General features: G+C 44.9%; 1 protein-coding gene across 1 annotated transcript; it reads left to right on the forward strand.

Annotated features, from left to right (window-relative positions):
* The first annotated feature begins 716 nt into the window (after positions 1-716).
* On the forward strand, positions 717-8,603 carry Ttr (transthyretin). Its single transcript, XM_051163428.1, has 4 exons — positions 717-880; positions 1,935-2,065; positions 3,965-4,100; positions 8,350-8,603. The coding sequence occupies exons 1-4, from the start codon at positions 812-814 to the stop codon at positions 8,455-8,457; spliced, it is 444 nt and encodes a 147-aa protein (XP_051019385.1). The 5' UTR covers positions 717-811; the 3' UTR covers positions 8,458-8,603.
* Positions 8,604-11,180: the final 2,577 nt, after the last annotated feature.

Here is an 11,180-nt window from a genome sequence, read left to right on the forward strand (position 1 = left end):
CTTTCTTGCAGAAATTTCAGTTCTGAGAAGGACCAGCAGTGTCCTCGTACCTGCATTCCTGGTGAGGAGCCTCCAGGCACACTTATCGCAGTCTCACGAACAGCGATCTGAAATACACCCTTATTCCTGAGGTCGGGAAGAACCTTACCTAGGAAAGGAGAAATGGCAGCACACATGCACACGGACTCAAAAACCAAAGCTTCCAGATGGCTTACTTTGACCTCAGTAGATTTGTTTTGTTTTGTTTTGTTTTGTTTTTAACCACCAAGGGAACGTCCTTGATGGCTCATACCCTACCGCAGCAGTATCTTCGAACGCACTATATTTAAATACACTTATACCAAACATGCGAAATAGTCAGATGTCAGTCAGCACCGAACAAATCATTACAATGTTTATCTGTCATCTGAAATCAAAGATAAAAATGCATAGAAACTGGAAAAGATGCAAAAAAAAAAAAAAAAAAAAAAAAACAATTGATAAGGGGAAAATCTCCAATACTCTCCTCCACTCAGCCAGCATGGGCAGGTTGCTCTTGTTTGGTTTAGATGGCTTTGTTGTGTGGACCTGGCTGGTCAAATGACCCGTTAAGACTATTTTGCAGAGCGGGTGTTCCGATGCTGTAATCTCTCCAGACAAGGTTCATATTTGTGTAGGTTACTTATTCTCCTTTTGTTGACTAAGTCAATAATCAGAATCAGCAGGTTTCCAGTCAGATTGGCAGGGATCAGCAGCCTGCCTTGGGAGGAGGGGGGATAAAAGCCCCTCCACCTGAAGCAGCCATCACAGAGGTCCACTGGCTCCTAGCAGGATGGCGTCCCTTCGTCTGTTCCTCCTTTGCCTTGCTGGACTGGTATTTGTGTCTGAGGCTGGCCCTGCGGTGAGTGATCCCATGAAAGCTTTTCCAGATGTGGCCGGTGTACATTAGATAAAGGAGAAGCGGCTCCCTCCAGCTTTAGGGACTAGCTGGTGTTGTTAGGACAAGGAAGGGTACCAAAGTCTGTCCGCCGTTAAGCTCCAAAGAGGCGAACTGGGCTTAGACCTCTGGCTCTTCCTCCGGTTGCTTTGGTGCATTGAATCTGTAATGCTCAGTACCCTGATGTCCTTAGATAATAAACATATGAAATAAACATAGAAAATAAAAATATAAGGGATGTGTAGCTTAGTGGTCCAGCGTATATCTAGTGTGTAGAAAGCCCTGTTTTTGACTGCCAGCTGTAGAAAAATAAAAAAGACACCATCACTGGGGATGTTAATATTGAATTCTCATGAAATACATTTAATATGTCTAGGAGGCTTTACACTTAGTATATCAATTGTGTAAGATTATATTTTAGACAATTGAGGTGTAATATGAATAAATTAATAAAACATATTTTTTAAAAAGATTATATTTTAGTTCTTTAGCTAATCAAAATGTATTGCTGCTCTTTTCTGCTTTTCTCTTTTGGCCAATGCTCTATCCAGTATCTGAGGAAGTCCTCTAGAAGAGTTCATCAGGACAACTAAATGGGTCAGGGAGTGTGTGGGTGTTATTTTACAACTAGAGGGAATTACTATAGCAACCGCTGACTAAAATGATCTCAAGGAAAAGCCCATTCTCTTTCTGCGCCACGCACCTTTCAGTGGTTCCGTTCAGATGGCGAGGTGAACAAAACAGTGGCTCTCAGAGGGCCGATTTTCCCTTTGAAGTTTCCTTATACATATCCCTGGGCGCACTGCAGTGTATGGGGGGGCAGGAACTGTTCTTGCTTTGGAAACAATGCTGTCTGTGTCATACTGAATAAAGAAGCTCATTAATTGTCAACACTTACACTATCGCAATGGGATCAGCATGTACTTTTGATTTTGTTCCAGACTCTAACACCAGAAAGGAGAAGCCCTTTTAATCTGATCCATCTCGCTGACGTCTCTCTTGTCTTCTCTACACCCAGGGCGCTGGAGAATCCAACTGTCCTCTGATGGTCAAAGTCCTGGACGCTGTCCGAGGCAGCCCGGCTGTCGATGTGGCCGTGCAAGTGTTCAAGAAGACTGCTGAGGCAACCTGGGAGCCATTTGCTTCTGGGTAAGCTTTCAGAGCACAGATTAGTTCTAGCTTTGCATTCACCCTTCTGCTTGTTAGAGACAGGCACACACCGCTTACCAGCCAGCAACAGGGCTGAAAGAGATGGCTCAGAGGCTAAGAGCACTTAGTGCTTTTTGCAGGAGGCATGGGTTTGCCCTCCAGCACCAAAACGGTAGCTCCCAGTCATCTGACACTCCAGTGTCTGGAGATGCAACTTCCTCTTCTGTTCACTGTGTGTGGTGCACAGATGCACATGCAGGGAAAACATTCATACATGTGGAGTAAAAGGAAATTAAAGAATCTGTTAGAAAGTTAAAGGTATGAACAGAGACCTTTCTTAAGAAAGCACCTTCTAGCCAGGCGTGGTAGCACACGCTTTTAATCCCAGCACCCAGGGAGGCAGGCAGATCTCTGAGTTCGAGGCCAGCCTCGTCTACAGGAGTGAGTTCCAGGACAGCCAAGGCTGTACAGAGAAACCCTGTCTCAAAAACAAACAAAAAACAAACAAGAAGGAAAGGAAGAAAGAAAGAAAGAAAGAAAGAAAGAAAGAAAGAAAGAAAGAAAGAAAGAAAGAAAGAAAGAACCTTCTTGGTTTGCTTAGCTGAGCATGACCAGAAACCAGAGCTCAGTGTAGGGCTAAAGCGAGGAGAAAGGAGAGTCAGTGATTCCTCTGCTCTGTAGAGTTTGCAACCCTTTACATCACAGCCTACTTGAAGGTGATAACAATATGATCCCCAGGGACTGCTCAGTTGATTAGGGACATGAATGTGGATCCTCAGACTCTGCGTAAGAAGCCCAGCATGGTAGTGAACACTTATAAAACCAGCGTAGGGGTAGGAGCTTAGAAACAGGGGGACCTTGAAGTTCATTGGCTACCAGCCTCACTGAATACACCCATTCGTGTAGGTTCATGTTCAGTGAGGGACTCTGTCTCAAAAAATGAGGTGTAGAATGGTTGAAGACATCCAGCTTTGAGCTCAGATCTTGCAAATATGCACACGTGGATATGGAAGTCACTTGATATTTCTTGATGGCAAAGAATTAGCAAACAGGTTAAAATTATAAAAGGGAAAAGTCATTTACAAGTTTTTATGTGCTTATATATTGACCTAAGCTCAAAGGTTTTCTGCTGTGATAAATGACACTACCTCCAGAAGTTACCCTTGTGCCATGGGACACTGGACTGTCAATCTGCTGTCATGGGGGACACAGAGGTAGAGCAGTTTGTGACACTTTCAGCTACTGTCAAGTACTTTCATCAAGTCATTAACCCTGAGTGCAATACTATGTGTGTGTGTGTCTGTGTGTCTGTATATGTCTGTGTGTCTGTGTATAACTGTGTATAACTCTGTGTGTGTGTGTGTGTGTGTGTGTGTGTGTGTATGAGAGATTGAATCCAGGAGTACACAAATGTTAGGAAAGAACTCTATCTCTAAGCAACACTCATAGGCCTTAAAGCTATTCTTTATTTCTTTTAAAAAGTTTAAGTAATTAAATTTTTGAGACAGTCTCTCAACAACCTAGTCCCATCTGGTCCAGAACTCACTATGAAAAACAACTTGCCCTCAAACATGCAGCAACCCTCCTGTCTCTACCCCGCAGAGTACAAGGATAACAGGTGGGCCTGCATGCCTGGACTAAGACTGTTGAGGTAAACATTTCGCTATATTTAATTCTCATAAGACAAAGCTCAACAACAGAGCTGTATGTAAAGTTTCTATGACTTTCTTGCCATTTTATCACAAGCACAAGAACTTCCTCCCCCTTGATTCAGTTGATAGAAAAATAGATACATACATGTACACACACACACACATGCACATTTGTGTGTTGCATCCTTTGCCATGCCACTGATCCCTTCTTTTCACCTAACATCCCCTGGGCTTTGGTGCCTTCCAGGAAAACTGCGGAATCTGGAGAGCTGCACGGGCTCACCACAAACGACAAGTTCGTAGAAGGGGTTTACAGAGTAGAACTGGACACCAAATCGTACTGGAAGGCCCTTGGCATTTCTCCGTTCCATGAATATGCAGAGGTGAGTGGACACACCGAGTTGTTTGGGTTTTTTGTTTGTTTGTTGTTTTTTTTTCAGTCTCAGGAAATGCACTTTGCTCTTGATGTACCACGAGCGTGAGAGAGAAAGCGGAGATCCTTTCTGTTTTACTGCCAGAATCCACGGTGCTCGAGAAGCAAACCTTCTGAGTTTGTTGGAAAGGGCATTCAGCAACGGGGCCCGAACCTGTTTATTCTTACTTACTATGTATGGTCAACTAATTGCATTTATATGAATACTCATTTCTCATGTTTGCTTTTGAGGCAGCCTCTGGATACCACTGAGGGCATCTCATAACCAAAGTGAGGATTTTCTAGGCTATTTCTCTAAATTCTGACATCTTCTTTATTTCAAAACACATCTAGTGTCTCCAGAGGTTTGGGTGAATGATTCTTGACAATGCACACAATGACAATACCTTCAGAAATCAATAACATCTCGCTATCTAAATCATCAAGTACACAGCACATGGAACAAGGGTTTCATCCTTATGGTCCAACCTCTGGTGGTCTAGCCTTGTCTTGCACCCACTTTACCAATGCAGAAGCTGAGGGAAGTTAAGTACCTCATCAAGGGTCACAAGGCTAGCCCATGTGAGCAAGTGAAGGAGCAGGAACAGGCCACACGGCTCAGGCTGGAGCTGGCCTCTCTGCTGGTTGCTGTGCCTTCCATGCCTCAGCCAATTTCTCTGTAAGAAATTGAGCCAGATCAAAACCCTCGCCCAACCAAAGCCACGTCACTAGCCTTTGCTTCATGTTGTCTCTCTGGCTCCTCTTGGTCTTTACTCCTCAGTCACTTCACACAGGTGGCTGTCGTGGAAATAGAATCCAGGCCTGCTGGTCAGAACTGGAGATAACGAATTTCATAGAAAATAGCTCGGCATGTGACCTAGCTTGCTGTCTGTTGCTATAATAAGCACCATGACTGAGGGACAGAAGGGCTCCTTTCATCTTACAGCTTACAGTCAGTCCCTCACGGAGGGAAGTCAGCTGGGAACCTGGAAGTAGAAACTGAACCAGGGACCAGAGGAATGCTGCTTGCAGGCTTGACTAGCTACCTTTCCTGTACAGCCTACCTTTAAGTGCCCAGGGGATAGCACCGCCCACAGTAGGCTGGGCCTTCCTATGCTAATCATTTAAAAAAAAAAAAAGCTCCACAGACCTGCCTACAGGCCCATCAGGTGGAGGAGATGCCCCAATGACAGATCGCTCTTCTCAGCTCACTCTAGTTTGTGTCAAGCTGACAAATTTTAACCAGCAAAGCACAAACACTGCTCCCTGTAGCTTCAGCCATGGGTGGAACTTTCAGGTGATGTGGAGCAGCTCTTTCAGTGGACTATGTTACCAAACAAGCCAGAGGGGCCTGTTAGACTCTTGGGGCTCAAAGTTATCAAAAGTCTGCCAGGTACCAAGATGGTACTGTACTCCTCACCGGGCACAACACATTAGTGGAATGGGATGTGTACAGGGGTTGGCTGGGCACCAGCACAGGGCAGCTGCTCTGTCCACTGGGTTAATTGACCTGTCTCCTTATCTGCTCCTGGTCTCAGCCTGCTGGGAGTACCTCTAAAGATTCACCCATAACATTTTACTCCTGCTAGAATGCCTGTCTGATACTCTCTTAGAACTCAATCCACAAACATTTTTATTTTGCTTTGGATTTTTGTTTTTATTTTGTTTTTGTCTTTGTTTTTCTTCAAGACAGGGTTTCTTTGTGTAGCTTTTACTGTCTTGGATTTGCTTTGTTGACCAGGCTGGCTTTGAACTCACAGAGATCTGCCTGCCTCTGTCTCCGAATGCTGGGATTACAAGTGTGTGCCACCATGCCCAGCTTGTTCTGACTTTTTTGAGACAGGATCTCTTGTAGGCCAGCCTGGTCTCAAACTAGCTGCATAGCTGAGGATAGCCTTGAACTGCTAGTCTCTGCCTTCCCAGTGCTAGGATAAAGGGCCTGAACAACCCCAGCTGTTTTGCTCCATGCTGGAGCTCTGAAACCCAGACATGACAGGAAAACACCCTAACTGAACCACATTCCCAGCCCATCATTCAACGAACATTTCAGAAATAAAGACCCTCTGTCTTGAGCATGCTGCTAAACGCTGTGATTCAGAAGTAAAAGTTTGCACCCATACCCTCAGAATAGAAAGGGAGGGATTCACTTGGCATGCTGGAGCCAGAGACTGTGAGAAGCGAGGTGCGAGTCCTTCCTTCTCCGGAGCGGGCAGACACCCCGTTCTGGCTGCCATGGTCCTTTGCACTTTCTCCTCTTCCTGTCAACCGCTCCTAAAGAGCTGCAGTCTTTTAGAGCTGGCCACTTCCTCCCAGCCAGAGTTCCAGACCATCTTATCACACATACCAAGGAAAATTAGGAAATGTTCTTTGGAACTAAGAGGTCTCCTTGCTTTGTGGTTTTTGTAATGTGTGTATGTGCATAGCCCTGTGCACATGTGTGTGTGAGGGCACACACATGTGTGTGCATGTGGAAGCTACAGGACACCTTAAATATCCTTCTCGAGGACACTGTCCACCACACCCACTGCCCAACCTCCAACCCCAATAAACATGCACTTTGAGACAGGGTCTCTCATTAGCCAGAAGCTCATCATTAGGCTAGACAGACAAGCCAGTGAGCCCCAGGCCACCTTCCCAGCTCTGGGATTACAGGCATTCTCTACCATACCCCACATTTTTTCATGGATTCTGGCATAGAATCCATGTCTCCATGCTAGCAAGGCAAGAATTTAAATGACTGAGCTCTGTTGTTTGGTGGATGTTTACAAAAATCATGTAATATCCATCTTTCACTTTTGAGGAAGAAAGAAATGAGACTGCTTGACAATGTGACAGAGGGAAAAAACTTTGAGGGGTGGGTGTGGCGGCACACACCTGTAATCTAATGCTGAAAGGCTAAATCATGAGTTAGGGGCCAGCCTAGGCTAGGCTTGACACTCAGTGCTGGAGGACGTGCTTCACAGTCACTAGATTTGAACCATAGCACTAGTAGTAGTAGTAGTAGTAGTAATAATAATAATAATAATAATAATAATAATAATAATAATAATAATAGTAATAATGCAGAGAGTCTAAGATAACTCTCCCTTGCATTTATCTGGATGTTATTTTTGTGTTAATTTCTTTTACTCTGTCACCCAAGCGTTATTTTTGTCCTATATTTGGAAATAAAAAATACTTATTCAAAGTGTGTTCAAAGCTCTATCCAAAACCTGTACACAAAATGAGTGCAATTGCATACATCTTCTCTGCTTAGCATCTCTTCTGGATTTGCCTCAAACTCCCTCACCCCCCTCCCACCCCTACACCTGGGCTAGTTAATTGCAGCTTCCACATTTTCTCCAGAGCCTTGCATAAGCTCCGAGACTCACATTTCTGCCAACTACATCTATCTTGTGAGTCTTCCCCAACATCGCAGCATTGTTACTTACCTAGCAACACACGTCTGTCTTCTCACATTAGAAAACATGAAGAGGCAGTGGGGGAAGTCCCAGGTCTTGGCCACAGAAGCCTTCTTTCTTCCTGGTGGGGCTGCCGCTGTAGAAATTCAGGCGGGCAAGCCGGGCGTGGTGGCGCACGCCTTTATTCCCAGCACTCGGGAGGCAGAGGCAGGCAGATCGCTGTGAGTTCGAGGCCAGCCTGGTCTACAAAGTGAGTCCAGGATGGCCAAGGCTACACAGAGAAACTCTGTCTCGAAAAAACCGAAAAAAAAAAAAAAAGAAAGAAAGAAAGAAAGAAAGAAATTCAGGCGGGCACCAGCGCGCAATCTGCAGAAGGAGAACAGCCCTAACCAACATTCTAGGTCTGGAAGTTTGTGGTGTGACTGACAACCACCATTCCCCACAGGTCTTTTGTTGTGGTGCCAGTGTTTTCCTTCTCCTCACTCCTTTCTCTGAACCCAAGAAAGTGGACAATAGCCTCCAAGCTCTCTGTGACTCAGCTTGGTCTGGACCAGGGGCACCCAGGCTGCAGATGCAAACTTGTAAAGAGAGACCTCCTGAAATTCTCTAGGACCTGCGCATAGCTTCAAAGACATATCTAGGCAGCATATTTTGGTTTGTTCTAATTATTCTTCCCCTCAACCCCTGCTCCAGAAAAAAAAAAAAAATCAGACAAGAACACAAAGATTATCGATTTAGCATTGAACTTCCAGCGAACGCTTTGACTATGGCGCTTACGCCTGGGCTCTGTTAGAACTACCTGTCTCTTCTTTCTTCTAGGTGGTTTTCACAGCCAATGATTCTGGCCGCCGGCACTACACCATCGCAGCCCTGCTCAGCCCCTTCTCCTACAGCACCACAGCTGTCGTCAGCAACCCCCAGAATTGAGAGACCTGGCCCAGGAGGACCAGGATTTGCCAAAGCAGTAGTATCCTATTTGTACTGAAACAGTGTTTTTGCTCTATAAACTGTTTTAGCAACTCAGAACCATGCCAGGGAACATTCTTATTAAACCGCCTGTGACGTCATTCCAACCTTGTTTCTTTTCTTATTCCCTATTCCCCTTATTCCCCTGTTCCTAAACCCCAAAATCTTACTAAAGAATTCTAGAAAATCTTTTTTGTTGTTTTGGGTTTTTTGTTTGTTTTGAGACAGGGTTTCACTGTGTATTACTTGCTGTCCTGGAATCTCTTTGTAGACCAGGCTGGCCTCTAACTCACATTGACGCAACTGCTTCTGCCTCCAAGAGTGCTGGGATTAAAAGCATGCACCACCACACCCCGCTGGAAGGAAATATCTTTTTGGCTCATGATTTAAAGGAATCCTGCCCATCTTGGGGGAGTTCCTGGATGCTCCTGGTGACTTGTTCAAGGCAGACAGGTCAAAAAGCAGAGTAGGCCAATCTTTCCATGGTTTATCAACAAATCACATACTAAGCATGGTCTGCAGCCATTGAAGCACACAATCTGAAGATGCGGAGGCACACGGTTGTGTTTTTCTGAGTATGCGCAAAGGCCCAGGCTCCATCGCAACACTGAAAAGCAAGCCAAAAGACACGTTCTGAAAATAAAATGTATCTGGGAGCGATAGCACGTACCTGAAATCCCAGCACTCATGGAGGCAGAGGCAGGCAGATCTCTGTGAGTTAGAGGCCAGTATGGTCTACAGAGTGAGTCCAGGAGAACCAAGGTTACACAAAGAAACTGTCTGGAAAAAAACAAAACAAACAAAAACAAAAAAGAAAGAAAAGAAAATGTTTTGTTTTTCTATAACCTGTGAACAGATGAAGACAATTGTAAGAGACTAGATCTTCAGGCATTTTTGTTAAGCTCTTCACTCGCCTGGGGGCTGTCACAGTTCTCTGCACGAGAATGGGCCTATTAGCACTCAGGCACGGATGGAGATGAGGTTTAGGGGCCCTATATCTTGCTGCTGACCTATTTACTACTGATGGATTCTGGGAGAAGAGGAGGCACCATCTTCAGTGGTGTGTCCTGGTGACCCCACCAGGCTCAAAGGACACTTCCAAGTCAAGGTGAATAAACAAATCACAAAAGCAAAGCAAAAGTCATGAATCTGGGAGATGGGCTGGTGGCAACATGGGGAGGATTGGATGGGGTGGGAGGGAGAAAAGAGAGGACAGGAAAGAGATCATCGAAATACATTGTACACACCTATGAAACTGGAGAAAACAAAATCAATCACTAAAACATTAAAAAAAGGATAGCAAGCCTCAAAAGGAAGAATCAATAGCAAGTCACCCCTTCTAATTTACTTTAGATCAATTCTACCTGGCAATCAGCTATGAAACACCAGCTCTCAGGTGACAGAGGCAGGAGGATGTCTGTGAGTTTAGGCCAATCTCATTTACATAGTGAGTTCCAGCCCAAGCAGGACTACATAGTGGAGCCCTGTCTAAAAACAACTTAATCAAATCCCAAATACATGTTTACCTGATACACACACACACACACACACACACACACACACACACACACACACACAGAGTAATATAAACAGAACCAAAACAAAAACACCCAGATTTGTCATCAAAGAGAGTAAGTTCAATTTCAACTACACTGACTATAATATAATTGGACCAGCTTTTAAACTCTGAAGTTGGCAGTGTATGCACACTCATAACCAGGGGATGGAGGCATCTCTTGAGAAGAATAATCATGAATATTTAAGTCCTACCTGCAACCTTTGACAGCACCTGTCAAACAAGGAAACGGAGGGTATTTCTGCCTCGAGCTGTATTTTATCCGCCAAGAGCTTGTGGCAGAGGCAGAATTATTTCTCCCCAAACCTTCATTTCACAGGCAATCCCTTCCTTTGCTCCACAGCTCATAGAACACACGCCTTCCTGAGCTCCATCAGTTTTCCTTCCTGCCTTTCAAAATGGAAATAAGCTGAGAATCAATTCCATTCTCCCTGGACTGAAACCACCCCCAGTTAATTTTAAGCCAAAGCAGATGGTAATTCATCTTTGGCAATCTCAAGTAAGTTCTGAAGGTCCGTTCTGGGACTTCTGTGAGCAAGGGGATGATGGGGTGCATGCGGGCTTCCTAAAATAGACCCTCAGGATGTGTGCCCCGCCCCCAAGTGCAGCAGTCAGCCACTTGCTGTTGCTGCCGCTTGTTCACTCCCAGGAAGCTAGAGGTAACTGACACAGTTACAGGTACAGTGGGAGACCAGGCCAAGGCCAATGCTACAAGGTGAGCACAGGACGTGTGCTGACCCGAGGGAGCAACATTGTTCACTGGTTTCCTCAGGAAAGTGCACTTGGAAAGCACATTAGATGTGTTTCCCAATTTCTGGGAACAGCACCTACCACACAGGCCATAATAAATGCTTGAGCATTGCGGAGTAGCACCCCATCCAAATATGTGGAATGAATTAATGAACCAACCAATAAATGAATAAATAAAATGAATAGTTCCAGGTAGGCAAATCTGAGCCTTCCACCTCTGGCAGCCAACCAACTGGGCTTTCTCACTAACATACAAATGGGAGACTTGGTACCAGGAAACATGAGAAAATTTCTACCTCTTCTGAGTAACTGGTTTTATGTGCCAGGGCCAGCTTCTACATTCTTGGACTGATTTCAA

Source organism: Acomys russatus, chromosome 20 (assembly GCF_903995435.1).
Source record: "Acomys russatus chromosome 20, mAcoRus1.1, whole genome shotgun sequence".
Lineage (NCBI taxonomy): Eukaryota > Metazoa > Chordata > Mammalia > Rodentia > Muridae > Acomys > Acomys russatus.